Source organism: Sinohyriopsis cumingii, chromosome 10 (assembly GCF_028554795.1).
Source record: "Sinohyriopsis cumingii isolate HCF-2022 chromosome 10, ASM2855479v2, whole genome shotgun sequence".
Taxonomy (NCBI): domain Eukaryota; kingdom Metazoa; phylum Mollusca; class Bivalvia; order Unionida; family Unionidae; genus Sinohyriopsis; species Sinohyriopsis cumingii.
Window position 1 is genome coordinate 34,041,126 of NC_142970.1, and position 20,050 is coordinate 34,061,175.

The following is a 20,050-nucleotide window of genomic DNA, read 5'->3' on the forward strand; positions in this document are numbered from 1 at the left end:
TGTCCACTGAATCAGTATGGTTGGAAAAAATATGACAAATTTAAAAATCTTTTGGCAGATGATGATTATACCCTACTTCTGCCTAAGAGATATGAATAATTTTATTTCTTGGTTTGTTGATTGTGGTTGTTGCTCAATTCAAATGCATCATTGAAAAACACTGATGCATTCTCATACTTTGTTACAAATATCTATTATAGATGCATATCTCCAGATATTGGTGAATATAGCTTGAATAAGTTATAACAGTTCTAGTTTGAACAATGAACATTGTTAAGAGAAAATTTAAGTGAGCTAACATGTAAACTTTTTGGCAGTGTGTGATGCAGGATTGCTCAAGACTTTTCCATCTCATATGCTCACCATGAAAAATCCATTTGCACCAACTGATGATGACTTTTAGGTAACTGTCAGAAAGGCATAACTGATGATATTCTAACGTCTACAAAAAATTACCTGAGTCACAATTTTTAAACTCACACAGCTGTTGCAAAAATGATCGACTAGTACCTTTGCTGCTGTTGCCACAGTTGATTAGTTGGTTGATTTAGTGTGATTTATTTGGGGTATTTTGGTGATTTTTTAACAATATATTAGGTGGAGGAAGAACCCCCAAAGACAACCAACCTAAATTGGTTGATCTGTGACACAAACTCACTCTGTGAGATGTGCAAGTGATGACTGTGAGATGTGCAAGTGACGTAAAAGCAAACCATTTGTACACTTAGGCACATGGAGCCTCTGTTGATTTGACATTTATCTCCAACAGCTGAAGTCATTTGGACATGAGATCTCGGAGTTTCAGTAGATCATTATGGCCTGTACACCATTTTCAGATGAAGAAAATCCATATATGGCAGCCAGTTTTACTGCTGAAGAAAATCCAAGTCCTTTTGAGACACCAAACACCACTTATGTAGAACCACTGACCTTCCACAAGTAACTGGCAACATTCTCATTTACACACTGGAGGCAAGTAATCACATGACAAGCATCTTGTACCACTGCCATGGAAGTCCTAAGATCTGTATCACAAGACAAGCATCTTATACCACTCTGCTGTGAAAGCTCCTCAGGCCATAGGTATAAGTCTCATATGAAAGACTGTTAGTGGGAGATAGAACCTGTGACAACTGGATTGAAAGTGCAGAATGTTACGGCTAGGCCATCAGTGATGATGATGATGCTGTTGACAATACAGTTAACTGACATTGATTTTATGACTGCTCTGGTAAAAATGATTCCTTGACTTTCATCCATTTTTTAAAATCTAACTTATAAAAATGTTTGACTTGCTATATTTTTTATGTATAACTTTATATTAGTCTTGCAACAAGGCATAAAAATAAGATATCCGTAACTGAAAAAGATGTTCTTACAAGAAATGATATAGTGTAAAAATAGACAAATGATGCAACATCACTTCCACAGGCATCATTGGGTTTTTTTCCTGACAAATCATATAAGTTTACCAAAACATTTATTGAAAAAAACATTTAACAAGGAATCATAGAATCTGACCACACATTTAAAGCAATACAAGATTTAACTATTATTCTAATCAAAAGCAGCATGCCTGAGAACAAAGAAATATAGCAAGACATAGTGATCACTTTAGTAAACAGAGAGTTTAGTAAGGATACAAATTTATGATTTCTGTATTAGAATAGAAATATCTACTATAAAATCTGTATTCATGGATTTTAAATTAGTAGGTATTAAGGTACTGATCAATGACATCTACAAATAATAAGCAACCATGAAAATTTGTGATTTCACAGTATCAGGGACATACCTGGCTGACAGACAAACAAACAAAAGGACAAAATACTGATTATAATGAATGAATACAAATAAAAATATGCAGTACATTATATGATCTATAAGAATTCAGTAGATTACCTCCAGCCAGCTGTCATTTAAATTGCTTCTATCCTAAACCCAATATTAAAATCGCTTCTACCGCCCACTAACCCATAGCCAGAAATTATATTAAAAAAATGTTCTTCTGTAGGGGGCAGTGTTTCTCGATTAAAACACATCTGACGGTGGATCATAATTTGTTTAAATTGCTTCTGTTGTGGGTTGGTTGAATTTGAAAGTGCCTTCCCCCCAGGGGGTATATGTTTTACTGGCACAGCCCTTAGGTAGAAACACTTAAATATTTTCAAGTATAGAAAACAGATAACTACTGACAATTTCTTTCTATCCAAATAAACAAAGGACCAATTTATTAGTCAAAACCCTTTTTACATAAAAGTGACTTTGATGATTCACTGGCTGATACATGCACATGTATGTTGTTACTTTCATCAGATGGTAAAACTTTCTGGTTCATCATTTTTTCTTCATGATAATGTGTATTTATACAAATGTATGCTTCCAGAAAATTTTATTACCATTACATACGAGTTCAGACAGTAATCATGCCAGTGCAAATTGTTTATTGTATTTCCATCATCATCAACATGGACAAGTACATAAACAATTTGAAAAAAAAAAGCAATTTGGATATAATGTTTCTCATTGGTAATGTTATAAAATATTAATCCAGTCTGCAAGAAATCTTTTTCAGCTCATAGATGGGAACAAAAAGTATGCAACATTTCTTCCAGAATTTCCAGTACTGCACTTGAGAAAGTCCAAAATCATGAATTTAATATCAGCCTATGAAACATCAGGCTTCATTCAAATACTGAAATATATGAGAAATGATGATACTGAAAAAGACTACAGTAAAATAATAACTACTGACAAAATTAGGACAGCCATGACAGACATCGGGCAATTGTCAGAAACTTTGCATATCATGGTTCTTGTCACGTTCATTAATTTGCTACCACATTCACATGTAGAGGAGCTAAGAAAAAAATTGTGTGATCAGCTTGAAGTGAGATGGGGACAAATGTTGAAAGAATTCATTAAGAAAACACCCACTGAGAATAAAACATTTTCCCTGCATACTGATATAACGAGGCATTGTGACGAAATTGTAGCCATCGCCATTGCTGAAAGACTAGAAGGAAAAGATGGATACAACTTACTTCTGGCCAGTGTGAAGTCTTCAATTCCATTCTCATTCTTAAATGGAGCTTCCAGTTATGCTGGATTTTGCATATAGGTTTGATAGAACATTACAAATCAAGGCACTTTCATAGATAAATGAAACATGCTCTTTTCAGTACCTCTCACAATGGCAGTATTGTCAGCTTTGGATTAGACACTGCTCGAAAGATTGACTACTGACACGCAAAGAAATGTACTCGACCAGGGGCCACACTCAGCATTGTAATGATAAAGATGTCCACAGTGGACGAGCAGAGATAAGTGCATAGAGTAATCCAGTCTGTCATCTCAGGAGAAGATGCTTCGAAGATTAAGCAAGATTAGACACACTATGACGAGATAGCATCCAAATATCAGAAAAGTACATGGGGAAAAAAGCCAGTGATAATGACTTGGGCCATACTGTAAGAACAGTTGGTGTGATACACTGAAGAAAGGGAACGTCATTAAGTTTTGACCCCATTCTAAGAAATGTATATCACATTTAGAATCCAGAGGTCCAGCAAGAGATGTTTGATTCAACCAGAGAAGAGATAGGAAAATTCATAATTCACAGATATACAGCAAGAGAGGGTCTATTGGATATGACACTCAGTGGCTATCCAAACAATGAATTGATAAAACATCTCATTAATAGAATACAAAGATCAAAAGGGTCAACAATCAAGAGGACTAAAGGTGCACCAAAACATACATCATGCAAGAGCAAGAAAGAAAAAAGTGAGAAGAAAAGAAAAAGGATACTGAAGAAGATGACAAAGATTGTAAACTGTATAAGCTCTTCTATGAATACTTGCCAGTCAATCTGTAAGCAAGATGGGACAAAATCACCCACTAATAAATCAGCTGGTGTGAAATGAGCTCTACTCAAGTTCATAAAGAATATTCTGATCCTAGAGTTACAAGTGAGCAAAAGGAAGATTTTCCAGACTTAGATGAGTTCATCCTAACAGACTTCAAGGCTGTTCCAAAGACCATAAAGGAACAAACAAAAGCTTCAGTTGTAGAATTTGCTGGTGTCAAGTTCAAGACACCAGCTTCAACTGGAGACCAGCAGGTAGAGTATGTATCAAATGCAATTCTTCACAATCTGATAGGATACCTTCCTAATTTATGTCACACTGTTATATATGAGGAAAAATACACTTCATACCAGAAAAACGAAAAGTACATAAAGGAAAAAGCAGGATTCTAAAGGAGAAATTAGTATCTTACACCTGAAGAAAGAAAAAGGTGTTCAGTGAAAAAATGTCTTGCAAGCCCTCTATTGTGGGAACATCAACTGGCAAGAAACTTGTAAGTTCCTGTTTAGGCAATCACACTAATTAGCTTCTTCTTAAGCAAAATATGACCCTGGATATAGACAGTGAAGCTCTGCTGATAGCATGTCATTGCCAAGAGGTCCCCTGCACGTCCTTTCATGACACCACTGAGAGCTTGATTTAGTTCTGAATCAGGAATTGTTGACGTAGAGAAGCTGTCTAACATCAGGCAGACAAAGGGAGAAGCAGAAATGGCTCGGCTTGATTGGATGAAGGAGCTTGATGCTGAGTTATCTGAAGGAGATTCTGTCATTAACGTTGTATCATCAGCTGATATTGACACAGTCCTAATTCACCTCTTTGGTATCAGTCTCCACTTGAAAAGAAACAAAACTGGAACCTTTACATGCCCTGTTTATGTTTGGTTACAGAAACAAAAGCCTGGGCTGTAAAACATCTCCAAAATCAATGAAAGTATTGAAAGATACCTCAATGAGAAGTACTCGGCGGATCTGATTGCCATCATTTTGTGCATGGGAGGAAATGACTTTTTACCAAGACATTATGGAATTTCACACGAAAAGATTTTAATGAAGGCCACTGACAATCAAGATCTTTACTTTTCACACTCTTTCACATAGAAATCCATGAGATAAACAAGCCAGTTTCATCCATAATGCTAAATACTGATGCATACATTTCCTTTTTAAAGGATTTGTACTGTCCAAAGATCTACAATGCAGCTGCATTGTCATTTGAAGAAGTAAGGCAAATGACGATCAAAATGCCTGGGAAACAATTCTGACATCTACAGACATGGATGCCCCCAGAAAGTGCCCTGAGGAAGTTAGGAAGCTTTATTCAAGCTCAGATTATTTATTAACTATATGGAGTCATGAGGCCCCTTTGCCAGATCTTTGTTGATAATGTTGTATTTCCATGTGTCCGTATGGTGAAGTCTATTACAGTTTTGGAGATGATGGGGAATTTCAGAACTTTATCATACAATGAGGATGAATACTTGGACTTTGTACCAGATGACATTAGACAGTGATATTTATAACATACTGTGTGAATTCAAAAATACTTCAGGTTTTTACACAGTAATATACAACTGGTACTCTCCTATGAACTCTCTCTCTCTCGCTCTCTCCCTGTGCTTATTCATGGTATCATGGAAAGAATATGCACAGACATAAGTCTGAATTGGCACAGGTTATCCTGGATAACACATAGAAAACATTACATTAGGCATTTATCCGACATCAGCAAGAGCCGAGTATATTTTAAATTTAGAGGAATAATTATAAAGGAGGACAAAACCTTTATTATTTATTCCAAAGTCATTTTCCTTGGTGAGTTTTGCTGAACATTTATTTCTCCTATCACTGGTTTAACACTAAATTTTTGTTTGTCTCAAGGGTATTGCAACACAAATCAGGGTCTTATCAGGTCAGTGGTTGGGGTGGGTTCCAAAATTTCAAAAAGGCCACGACTTTCCTTAAAAGGGCACCAAAGCAGAAGTCTGTATGTATATTTTCTCAAAGTGTGCATAACACCCCCCAAAAGTAAAATAATGGCCAAACTTCAAGTGACAAGTGACTATATATATGTGTGTGCATATTTAGGGGTTAGCCTGGGGTGGCCCTGCAAACAGTTATATATAGTAATTGTTATATATACTGGAAGGTGATACTGCAAGAAATCTCATAATGTATGATCTTGTTCTATGGCTAACATGAATTTCATTTTCACTTCTTGTGTGTGTGTGTGTGTGTGTGTATATATATATATATATATATATATATAGCTTATGTGAATTTTGACAATTTGTTTCATTTATATAACATCATTAGGTAAATAAATAAGTTTGTTCATTGGATTTTTTTTACATTTTCAGCTCAGTCTGCAATACATGTTAAACATATTTTGTACAAAAGCATTCCTGTAAAAGAGTTGTATGTAAAAATGTCTTTTTCCTAAGTTCATGTGTTTACCATCTTAGAATTTGTAACATATTATGTGACTTTTTTGCTTTTATAATGCACATTCACTGAAATTAAAAAAAGCATCTGAATCATTCTTTGAGGCCAACAAATTACAATGTGGGATGTAACAACATTTATGTGTTCATAAAACCATTGAAAATGATCATATGTGGCTGGGGAAAAAAATGAAGTAATAAGCCTTTATAGTAGACTGAAATGTATATAAAATGACACTCATTATATTGTCACAAACACCTGCATCAATTGCATATTTGGTTTTGATGTAGACTAATGAACAGGTGCATACAGTAGTTTACTTCAGCCTGGAAAAACTCATCAGGCTCACACAGTCATGGGCTTGGGATGTTGATAGCAGACAGTCATTTTGCTGGGTTGACATATTACCATGGATAGAAACTATCCAAATTTGTGGGGCCTGTCTTATGAGCATTCAGTGGTCATATCTGATGATGAATCGGTATAGTTTGTTTAAACTTTAAATGCCTTTAAGCCAGGATTCTGTCTGCCAAGATTGGATGAAATTAGTGATTTCTAAGAAACTGAAAATAGAAATTGTTGACAGATGGCCATATGAAATAACAGACTGGATTTTTACCTAAATTTAACATGTCCAACTGGATAAATGTATCCCTTTTTTAAACAAGATTGTACCTAAATCTGATATCATATGTTGAATAGGTTTGTCCCTTGTAACAAACTAGTCTGTACCTAAATTTAACATCCCACACTGGATAGATATGTCCCTTGTAACAAACCAGATTGCTCCATGTCTGCAGGCTCCATAACCGGACTGAAATAAAGATGTTAAAGACAATATAAATAATATTCACTGTTATAGAAAATTATTTTTTTTAAAAATTGATGTCAGGCCTCAAGGCATGGTATTTACCAACTGATTGCAGGATGTCATCTACCATCTTAATGTATGTGTGTAGGTTTCTGTATGATGCAGAAGTCTAGTCTAGAGACTTGGACATAAAGGGAAGACAATGGGACCCACTATCACTGTGGTAATCTTCAAGAAAAATGTGGCTATTGAGTTTCATGGCTGCACAAGCAACAGTGTCTGAACGAGTATTTTGAGCAGTACATCATATGGCCGCTCTTGTAAAATATTCCTCTATGCTGGCATTAGGAGGGCATGTTTGAAGATTACTGACCATGGACCTCTACATTTGGTAAAGGAATGCGGTCTTGAACGAAATTTACCACAGACCAATCCGGTGGCATAGTGGTTAGAGCATCTGTCTTGGAAGCAGGAGATCGCAGGTTTGAACCCTGGCTGAGTCATATCAAAGATTGATAAAAATGGTACTAATAGCTGCCTCGCTAGGTACTCAGCATTAAGAGGTTAGTGTTAGGACTGGTCAGCCTGGTTTCAGGAAAATGTGACTAGAATGGATATTATGGTACATGTCTGTAGCATGATGCCCCAGTGCTAGACATCACTATAAACTGGCAGATTGCAGACATCGTAGTGATAGGACTAAATTTTTTTAAAGTTACGTTAAAAATCATAATCACACACACACACACACACACACACTAAAATTACTGTGCACAAAATATTAACTACCATACATACTTGCTTAAAAGTTTAACTTTTTTCTTGAAAATCTGATTAATGCAGAGTAAGGGTCAACTTATGAGTGCGGCATACAAAACACTTTGATAAATTTGTGGGTAATTTTGGAAACCTGATTTTTATGGTACATAAAAATACTGTCAGTTCAAATAAGTTTATGTTTTGATGCCACTATTCTGATTCACAAATGCATGTATTGTATGTACTGCATTTACAGTTATCTGGAGTTTAATAATCTGAAAGTAATGCTGGTAAATTAAATAATACCTACTGCAAAGTGAAGTGTCTGTCAACGTTGTTTACTGTGGCTGTTTACTAGAGAGTAAATTGCTTCCAGTTTTGTCTAAGTTTGATCACCAGTATGTTTATTAATATTATTTGTATTTCGCTGTTTTTGATGCAACAAAAGTTTTGATTTAATCTGTACTTTCCTTTTGCAGAAGTTAGATATAATTTCAAAGTTATTATTTCCAAAGTCAAAGTTTTCTGCCAGTTTGCATTGCCCAATAAGTACTTTGGTTCTAAAGGCAGCCCTCACTTCTTTTTCAAGTTGACAATTTTTTTGATTGTGTGTAGAATTTGTTACTACATCAGTGCTAACTACTGTTCTATAACCTTTCTGTGTCTGTTTGAAATTAATCCCCTGGCTTGTAAAGTCAGCATCCTCTTTGTTTTCAAATGTAATAACACTTTGCTCGAGCCGTGAGTCAAATACTTGCTCAGTGCCAAACTCATTTATATTTTCCCATTAAAGTGCAGTAACCTATAAGTATTTTACACTGGTTTTGACTTTATTTTTCCTATTTTGCAAAATACTCCCCAACTTTAGAAGGTCAAAGAGAAATATGTGAAGCTCTAAAATGGGGGAGGAGGCAGTTGACATATAGGTAAGTCAACTTATAATAGGCAGTTGACATATAGGTAAGTCAACTTATAATAGGCAGTTGACATATAGGTAAGTCAACTTATAATAGGCAGTTGACATATAGGTAAGTCAACTTATAATTGAGAATATATGGTACTTATTATACTTACCCTGACTGCCAGAATGTACTGGTTTCTGTACTAGCCTATGTGCAAGCCATCCACCAAGTTTGGTCACTGAACTTATTTCAGAACAAACATTATTCTGCAAAACTCATTTTCTTAGAGCCACAACTAACATAACTATTTACTTCTGACAAAAAAAATCAAGAGGTCTCTTCTATACCTTAAATGCAAGGCCCCCAAAAACTCTAGAAATAGATGAGAACTAGAGATTTGGACTACAGCCCCTTGGCATTGGGAGCCAAAAGCAACAAAACCCTTTATTTTGATATACTACACCTCCAATGCATAGCAAAAAGATTTTGACCCACCAAGTTAAATAGGGGTTAGTTAAAAACTTTTCATCCTGTAATATAATAAGAGCCAAAAATGATTTCATCCAACCATCCACCCCCAGGAATGGTGGAAGGGATACCATAAGCCACCTGACCTAGAAATAACAATTTGTTGCCCACACTCATACAACCAGTTACATGACCTGGAAAGAGCCTAGTACCAGGCTATGTGAATCCAAGTCTTTCAGCAGCTGACAACACTCAGCAAGTTTAAAGATGTGTTAGGATCATATGGAGCCAGGGGTAGCAGTTGGAAATTTAAACCAGCAATGACCTAATTTACCACTCTAATATGGAATGGCACATACAGAATTGGTACACCATACACAAGTTTTCAATTATGGCAGCTATATTATACATACATCCATACAACCTATATAAGAAAACTTTCAATTAGAGATATATAGGTGTAGGATAAATGTCAACTACTTCATGTTGAGGAACATTTTGGCAGACAATACCTTCATGTGTGTTATAAAAAATTTATCATTTTGAGATTACAGCAGGCATAGTATACAACAATGGTTGAGGCTGTGTATGGGCTTACTCAGCTACTGCAGGCAAGGTCAATCACCCCCCATTTTAGGTGAATGGAACAACAGCTAGAACAATTACTCCCCAAAAGTATGTGAATGGAACAGCAGCTAGGGCAATCACTCCCCAATTGTAGGTGAATGGAACAGCAGCTAGAGCAATTACTCCCCAAAAATATGTGAATGGAACAGCAGCAAGGGCAATCACTCCCCAAAAATATGTCAATGGAACAGCAGCTAGGGCAATCACTCCCCAACTGTATGTGAATGGAACAGCAGCTAGAGCAATTACTCCCCAAAAGTATGTGAATCGAACAGCAAGGGCAATCACTCCCCAATTGTAGGTGAATGGAACAGCAGCTAGGGCAATCACTCCCCAATTGTAGATGAATGGAACAGCAGCTAGAACAATTACTCCCCAAAAGTATGTGAATGGAACAGCAGCAAGGGCAATCACTCCCCAACTGCATGTGATTGGAATAGCAGCTAGGGCAATACTCCCCTCTTGTAGGTGAATCGAGTAGCAGGACTGGTGTAGGCAAGGTGCCAAAACCCTAGGGTTTAAAGGCATCAAGATGTGAGAGACCTGAAAGCTAAGGCTATGGAATGAAAAGGCTTCAATGTAAACACCAAGGTTTCCAGAATTCGAAATGCAAAGACTGTATGTGTAAGTATGGGGCTTTGAGCAAAAGTCCCCCAAACCAGATTTCAAGCAGATGGAATTCCCTCATGCCATGAAAACAAGAGTAAACAAGGTGGTTGGCTGTGAGCTACAGCAGCTCAGTAGTGTAATAATTAGCCTTTTGCCATCATTGGGTTGGAAAATTAATGAGACCGGTAAAATGAAGCAATCAATGTGATGGTCTTCTTCAGGAACCAAGATGAGTGATATATGTTAAGACAGACGAATTGAACAGCTAGTCAATCATGTAAATGTGCTAATACAGAATTGAGTTACAGTAGTCCAGTCTTGAAAGTACTAATGAACACACAAGTGTTTAAGTGGCATCAACTGAAAGATATCTGCGAATGGAGCTGATGAGTTGCAATTGTTCATGACATGTTGGTACGATGTGAGAGTACTATCCAGAGTATCTATCTATGTTTCATACTGACTGTGTGACTTTAATGTTAGTATTGCTGATATTTATTGTTTGAGGTAAGGGATGTGAATAAGAAAGTCTTTGTGTTGTGATCAGAATAGCTTCAGTTTTACATCATTCATCTGCAGCTTGTTACATGTCATCCACGATTTCACATAAGAAATACACCTCTCTACACCCTGAATGGTAGCATCAACTTCAGTTGGGTGGCTAGATTTGTATATTTGGGTGTCATCAGTGTATATTTTACAGAGGTGAGATGTCAGTGATCTGTAAAGGTTAGCATGTTACACCACTTGGCCTCACAGGGCCCCTCCAGCCATGGTAACGAAAACTGTGCTTACACAATGTGCTCATTTGTTAATGAGAGGACACCACATGAACTCAAATTGCACTGTAGATATGTCACTGTTGGGATCAGCTAACCAGCCATGTGAGAAAGTTTGCCATTAGCTTCCTTGGTGTTGGCAGTTCTTCCCAGGATCTTCCTCTACCAGATATACTGGCTGTCATGTATAGATCATCATGTGATAAAAACTGGCATTAAACCTACAACAGTGACAACAACCCTAGCAGGAAGTGGCTTTGACTTTGAAATGGCTGGCCATGGGGATGCTGATATGTTGGTGACTGATCTTGATATGCCAGATGAAATAGCAGAAACTTCCTTCACCAGCCTTCTGATGATGACCTCAGATCAGGCACATAAGAACACCAACTATAAACTCTCAATTGCGACAAATTAGCAACTTAAAATCAAATCCGTGATGCAATGGTTGATGTATTTTTTTAAAGTGAAACAGCCTAAAAACAAGGCCTGTCCATAATGATGATACCATGCAAGATGCAAATTGAAAATATGGAGGAAAAACATTTGGCTTGGGTATGAGCTTGGAGAAAAAGCTGTGTCATACTCCATTTCCTTACTAGAAAGGGCTCATGGGTGGGCTAAATATAAACATCTAGCAACCGAACAGCTGCAATCAACTGTCAGCCATGCAACAACATAAAACTGCAAAATACAAAACAAAATCCAGACTTACACAAGCAGGCTGATACCAAGTTACTTGCTGCAGAGATGGCATTGGACATGCTAGTCAAAGAGGCAATGGCAGTGCTGGCGCAGAATCACATCAACCAGCACATGTCTGAGTTGTACACTACATTTTTATATTAAGCAGGTTCAGGAAAATGTCTAATGCAATATAAGACTGATCATACAGAAATCCGTAATTTATTTACTTTTGTGTTCATTCAGCTTGTGTTATCTTAGTCTGTGCTCAATTCAATGCACAGTTACGAAAATTGCATGTAGTCCAGGGACCTTTTCTTATTTATAAAAATCTGCATGGTCCAGGGTCTAGAGGAAAATTTTGTTACAACAGAATATGAGTTTTCCAGGAATATTATTAGTAGTTTGGCAACTGAGTGCTGCATTAGAATTCATTGCTGTATTTAAGTATTTATTCAGTGGACTTCTCTATTGCTAAACTACTTAATATAGACAACTTTGCACATGCCAGGAGATTTCCATCAATATTTACAAACCATCTTTCGGAATGAAACAATTGAGATCAGTAGTAATCTTCTCACATTAATCCTGTTGTATCAAGTCACCTTACCAAACAAATTACTACAACAACAAAAATTCACACATAACCATTTATGGGGATGATTTTGTGATAATTTACTGTGGTAATTATATCCATCATACTATGCTTCAAATGAACAAATTGCTGATATCATAAGAGGGTCTCTGTCAAAACTAAAAATATGCTACATACTAAGAATCCTACATTAAAACCTAGAAAAGGAACCCAGAATCTCAGATCAACAATAAGAAATCTGGTGTGAGCACAGCAAAAAAGCCTTGTTTCACTTGGGGGTGGCGTTGGACAATTCAATTATTTAGGTTAAGTGCCAATAACTCTTAAGGATAAAACGGGTTCTTGGACAAACAAAAACTTAGTCATTTGTTCACCTCCTAGCTTTAACCTAATGTTATGAGACCTGTGAAAGATAAAAACAAGATAAAAATATTGCTGCTAGAGGTAAAGCAATACCTACACTGTCAATGACAACCATTCCAAAGTAGATAGCAATAAGTGAGATTAATCTTCTGTATAAACTTACTTGTTCCATCTTCTGAGGAGGATATAAGATAATTTCTATCATGATTAAAGCTGGCTGCATAAACCGGGCCATTGTGACCTATCAACAATTTGGAATCTGATGCTGTCCTGTCATCCATCATTCGTTCCAACACATCATCTGCAATGGTAACAATCTCACAGTGATGCAAAACTATTGCTAATTCTTGCCAAAAACAAACAAATTATAGCCTGGCTTTGCAAGTGGGATTCATTCTAGCCCTGAAAAAGCCAGGTACTACAGACACAAGAATTTAGTATTAGGATTTTGAACAAAATTTCTGTCTTAATATTGTCCAACTATACTGACACTATGGAGGAAAACAATTGATATCAACACTATATGTACATGCAGTGTCTGAATATTTGGAAGACTAAACAGTTATTTGAAACTGAGGGCTATTCTATTTAAACGTACCACTACCCCATGGATGGCAAAATAAAAAACTTTCATGCATGGTCATCAATAATCACTTCTGTGCCATGTCATATCAAAAGAAAAAAATACTTCTATTGGTGGTGCCTATTTTATTTTAACCCTTTGCCTCATGCAAGCGCCTTTGGATGCCTCTACTCCATTCACATGGAAGCGACTTTTGACACCTGCAGTAAACATCAACCATTTTAAGTGGGTTTTCATAGCGCCACCTTCAGTGGCAACCCCCTACTAGATACTACATTCATTTCTGCAAATGACCATTACGTCAGATCACGTGGTCACTGTTTACACTTTGTTCGAAATCTGCTATTTAAAGTAACAGGGTTGTATTCTCCACTCTCCAAAATGGAGGTCGCTGATTTCGTTCAGTACTTACAAAGTTTTCACGATTAGAATCACAACTATGAAAGCTTCAATAACTTAGGTAAAGGTGCTGATATTGATGTAGGCAGCAATTAGTTTTTATAAGTTATCAAATTCAGATGACTTAGTGATGTAGACGCGGACACAAAACTTCACTGACTTGACAGTGAATGAGTTCTCTCAAGTATTTAAAGCACATAAAACATCCTTCCATGAAAAATAATTACACAGCTATAACGATCAGACTTTACTCTTAAATTTTTCATACATAACAGATGTGTACCAAAAATGTAAAATGGTTATAATTGCTGTTAAATGTAACATACACTATAATGCTTAACAGTTAACAGGCAGGCCTATGTGTATGGAGTAGGCAACAGGTGTTCTATTTATGACGCACTGCACTGGGTAACTTTGCTACATGTGCATCGAAGGCCTAAAAAGCCATATACTCTATGAGGTAAAGGGTTAATAATATGTTTCTGCCATGCAACCATTGTGTTTGTTTTATCTTCTGTCCCCCCTTTAACAAAAAATAACCGTCATTCCAGATTGCTCATCATAATTTGCAGAATTTCAGGGGAAAAAACAACTAAATCAGCAATTTTCGATGAATTGTAATGGAATAAAAGAAAACAGTTGGAACGAGGATCTCTGGAAGTTTTTGGATATAGCCATATTGGTGACACTCTACAGTTTCGCATTTTGCATGTTAGAATTTTAAAGAAAAAGAATTTCCCTGGCTTTCCTCACTGGTTATACTGGCTATTTAAAAATGACCTTGTATATCATAGGTATAATTCAAAGAACCTTTATTCCATTTATTTGGTGTATGATTGATGGGTGTAATATGGGTTATAGAGTATATAGCTTGGCCTTACTCCAGATGTGCACCTTTCAAAAACGTGCTAGCTCCACTAGGTCATTTTCACTTACTGAACTTCAGAGGTAAATTGTAAAAAAAAGCCAATAACGTTTTTTTATATTTTATATATTGGGTAATTCATTCATTGCACTTTCAGAAGCTGGTATTGTCTAGTCTGGCAAAATTCATTTTCCCTATTTTAATATCTACTATGGAAAGTGTACTTTAGACTAATTCAAGCTGATTTTTTAGCACAAGGGAGCAGTCATTTTAGTTAGCAGTGTGCTTAGATCATGTAAAATTTCCAAAAGTACATTATCCCAAGAAATATCACCCACATTACATTAATGTAGCATAGAGGTATGCCAACATTCTCTCCAATGTGCATGTGCATGTATTGGCATGGATGCTGCAGCAGAATATTTAGAACATGACTAAAAATGGCAACAGAAAGACAATACAACATGTGTTTCATCGAAGATGTGGGGATATGGCTGACTTCGGTCGGCCTGGAGTCAGCTGTGGCTAATTTTAGCGGTGAGAACTCGACCATAGACAGATACAAGGTTGAGACATTCTTCAGCCTCAGGATTAAGTTTGAAAATTGTACATTTGAAACTCTGCAAACTTAAAAAAACCTCCCCTTCTCTTAGCTTTCTTTTGATTGGCTAGAACTATTTTTATAACAAGCACGTGCTTCCAACAAAAAAAAAAAGCCACGAAATAAACCGGATTACACACATTTTTCACACAACTTCACGTGACCTTTTAAGCTAAACTGCGCGTAACATAATAAATTTTGTACCAATGTTTAGTTCAGGCATTCAACTTTGTATGCATACTAAATCTTGTGCTATTATACATTTATGGAATGCCAGGCCATTTTTCCACACTATAGCTCAACATGGCTATGATCGCACACACTTAACTGTTGTTGTTGTGGGGTTTAACGCCATTTTTCAGCACATGATAGGCAATGCATGGCAGCCTGTATTAATGGTGGAGGAAGAACCTGGGAAAACCCCAGGAAGAACCACTGACCCACGAGAAGCTACTGGCAAGCTTTCTCACATACCCACGTTGGCCAAATCGTAGACACGAACCCATGCAGACAGAGGTGAGATGGCAGTGATCCATAACGGACAGCACTTTAGATCACTCAGCCACCCCACCCACTTAATATGCAAGTGCAACACATGGAATGAAATGATGTCTTCTCATTGGTTGACTGAAAATGAGGTAATGAACCTAGGGATAAACTGATTTTAAGATGACTATAATGGGGACAGTATTCCATTTGTGTGTTCAATATATATGAATGAAGTATTTATGTTTCTATTTATTCTGTTTTCTTTGCCAAATCTTTCATCTTGAGATAAAATCGGAGGAACATCATCATTTAGTTCTTATTGATGAAAAGGTAAACGAAACTGGAGATTGATTTTTGCTCAACAAGTATATTTTTTAAGTGGCTGTCCAATCAGACAAGTTTCTAAAAAAAGTAAATGTTGATGCATTTTTTAAAAATCATTGTTTATGTACTTGGTTCTTATTAAGCATATTGGCATGCTCATTTTATCTGTTTGAACTCATAGTTGATAGATTTCTGTGTAGATATGTTTGGATACTGACTGATCAACATGAAACAAACATTTTTTCCGAGTTTAACTAAAAGTAAAACTACAAAGACAGCTCAAGATAGTGTTAGTTTGGAAAAACTCTATTGAGCATTTCCAAAACTTCACCCTTATCCCTTAACCTATGGTATTTTAACAATCAGCAGTTCTTTCTTTGAAACTTAATCAATCTGTTAATGGCTTATAGTGGTGCTTTGGAGAATTTATTGACTGAGTTGCAAACCGATCCAGGTCTACACTGGTGGCAGAAGTCATTGCAGGTAAGGGTTAAATAAAGGATTGACAAGAGAGTTTATTGATACACCAGCTGCTATACAAAAAACACATTTATGCTAGTATTCTGAACATTGTCTGATCACACATTCACAGTTACAACTTCTAATTTAAACTAATTTTCAGTTGTTTTGTGATACTGGATATGAAGAAGCTATTAATGATTTCTTACAATGTTGACCTGTACCATACTGAATAGTCTAAAAGCTATCTGGAGCACTGTTAAGTATAATTTTGAATGTGTGATTGAGAATTTCAAATGAAAATAATGGTTTTCATGGCTTTATATGTTGGTCTAATGAAAAACTACCATATTTCAAAATATTACTCTGTCATGGGAAAACTGTTTTGTGGAATTGTTTTTGGTTTCTAAACTACATGCATCTGTGGATCCAATGAGTTCTGTGTGGTTGAAAATTCAGAAATTTTACAGCTGTAATAGTTGACAAATTAAGACAAGATACAACAATAATGCCTGGGAAAGACAACAACCTTATATATATATATATATATATATATATATATATATATATATATATATATATATATATATATACATACATATATATACATATATATATATATATATAGTATGGTAAAGTTTTTGTTTTGTAATGTTTGTTTGAACATATAAATATGTAAAAACTTCAAATGGGTTGGCAGAGTATCTAATAATACTGTGTAAAAGGTGTGATATGAGACATGTGTCATCTTTATATATGACAATAAAAGTTGCATGTTCACAGTCTGATGGGGAACATTTTCCATGTTTACTGAAAATAAAAGTAATTCAGGCATCATGTGGTTTTAATATTTCTTTAATCCCTTTATATAAAATACATATTACCTTGTCTAACTTGAAAATAATTTCTGAAACTTACATGTATGGCCCTGCTATCAAATTTCATATATAATTTCTGGGTACTATTATTTAGGTGCTTATAAACAGATTGATCTTAAACCACATAAATATTGGGTTTTTAATTAAACTGTCAAGACAATGTTTCATGCTTAAACCTGAAAGCCACAAATACCCGGTTGATCAAAAACAATCAACTCATTTTATTATTACTATTCACAAATGTTTTATATTTATCATATTATCTTTAATTATAAATATTAATTATATCCATAACATTTTATTTCTGACTATTAAGTTTAATACTTCTATTCAAGTTACCAATAATAAAAATTAATCAACAGATAATTCACTTCTATAAAACTAATTTGTATACATGATCATGAATTTCCAAAATTTGCTTCTATGCATGGGCATTGGTGTCCAAAATTCACTTCTATGACTAGTGGTGGTATGGAAAAAAAATCACTTCTACAGGTGTCACCCATTTTTTAATGTGCCTTCCCCCCCCCCCAAGGGTATGTTTAAATGGAATAGCCCTGAACAAAAGTATTTCCAGTGGAAATGGCAAATATTTAACAGTGAAAAATTGCCAATCTACAGAGAAATTAGGTAACAAACATCAATTAACACAATTATAGATCATATCATCAGTATAAAGTTTGAAAAGGAATAAACTGTATCATGGGATTATACCATAAAATTATATGAAGGCATTTAATTTATTAGATATGGAAATTCATGAGCATACTCATCAGGAATCAGTGTTTATTTCTTTGAAATTGAGGCAGCCCATCAAGAACAGATAACATGTTCATTAAAAATCGAAAGTCTATGCAATCATTCTACATCTTTTTGCAACTATATACATACAGATACACAGTTAAGAACAATTAAAATCCAGTGAAAATAAATGGTGCATTAATTCCTCAAATCCAGAACCTTGAATCTCCTTAATATCTGTAGCCAAAACAATAGATATATACACAGGCATCTGTCATAAGCTAACAAAAAAAAATTCCCCAGACAATAAAATAAACTTAATGCCTTAAACCAAATTAGAACATTACAATGTCTCACAAATACTGTTCAATGCATATTCCACCCATAAACCCCTCTGATAGCAAATCATGGGGTTAATGCATAATCTATAACCTATATGATCTGTCTTGCTAGTAAGGCAACATCAGAAAACATTTAAAAGTATCACTTAAATTAAAATTTGAGCACATTTTGAACTTTGATTGGCTCACAATGATTACACCTCACTTGCAGATGGTCATCCAAGGGCCAGCATTACTACAAAATTCCATGAATTGCCACCATATAATTTAGAAGATGCAGTAATAGTTGTACCAAATGAGGTCAGGAAATAGAGAAATAGAAAAGGTATCACAATATCATTAATTATTTTAATAAAAAAAACAAAAAACATTTTAATAATTATGTACTTCAGTGATAATATCAAGCAAGGAACATTACACTATATTGAAGTATAAGTATGCATCTGTTTGGCACAATTTTGCAACTATATTTATTTACTGTTTCATTTAAAGTTCAAAATAAGTACAAAAAGCTTGTATTAATCTCTAATATGTTTCTTTACTAAAATAATATTAAGAAAGATTATAGCCAATTAGAGAAGAAGTCTGTCACAATTTCACCAAACACTGTTAGCATAGTGAAGTGCATAAAACCAACAATCTGAACAAATTCTAGTGCTGTTCTGTTTGGAAAAGAAATGTTTCAATGTTTCTGGGAAGTTTCTTTTTGTAATGTCTATTTTTCCTACTTATCTATCACTTGTTCATTCTATTTATATATTTTCAATCCCATTCATTACTGTTTATGTATGCTAACTTATGCAACTATCACTTCATAATGAAACACTAAGGCTAGCCAAAAAAAACCCGTCCAAATTAGTAAATGCAAGTCCAGAGGTCTTAATTTTCTTGAGAAGAGACTTGAGATGAAAGATAAGTGTTCATATATAGTGAGAGTAAAGCTAATACCACCTTATCTGCAAATTAAGGGAAGAATCTTGCTGGAGTAACCAGGCCATAAAAGAATATGAACAATGTCTGTCCTTGATATCTCTTATTTTTCTGAGATTATTCCAGAAGCCAAAGCAACTCAGTTGCTAGAGCACTTGACTTATAATCCAAGTGTAGTGGATTTGTACTTAGCTCCTATTTCCCCATAATGATATAACCAATAACCTGCTGAAAGTTCCATAAAAAAAATCAACCAGATTCATTTAGTTAAAATTTAGTCATTCACAACAAGAAACAAGAAAAATGTTTTCTGAATGATAATAGAACTTTTTGTGAACCTGATTCTTTGTCAATTAATTCCAGGTCCTCTTGAGTCTTCATGGCCCGCAGTTTGTTTGGCACCAGTGACCAAACCCGGATAAGGGAGTCAGCAAAACCTGCACTCATCAGACTAGAGTCCTCGCTTGTCTCCAGTGATGTAACTCTGACATACAAAGAAAAGGAAATTCAATCAGGACATTCCAGAAATA

The 20,050-nt window shown here is 35.4% G+C and overlaps 1 protein-coding gene across 4 annotated transcripts in view; it reads right to left on the reverse strand.

Moving 5' to 3' along the window:
* The window catches only part of LOC149789856 (transcription initiation factor TFIID subunit 5-like), a 227,465-nt gene that overhangs the window by 70,234 nt on the left and 137,181 nt on the right, over positions 1-20,050 (reverse strand). For all 4 annotated transcript variants that reach the window (XM_089971839.1, XM_089971841.1, XM_089971838.1 and 1 more), the window contains exons 11-13: positions 19,859-20,004; positions 13,074-13,211; positions 7,046-7,127 (exon numbers count right to left, since the gene is read on the reverse strand). In XM_089971839.1, the coding sequence (XP_089827965.1) occupies positions 7,046-7,127; positions 13,074-13,211; positions 19,859-20,004 (366 nt within the window). The remainder of the gene's footprint in view (positions 1-7,045; positions 7,128-13,073; positions 13,212-19,858; positions 20,005-20,050) is intronic.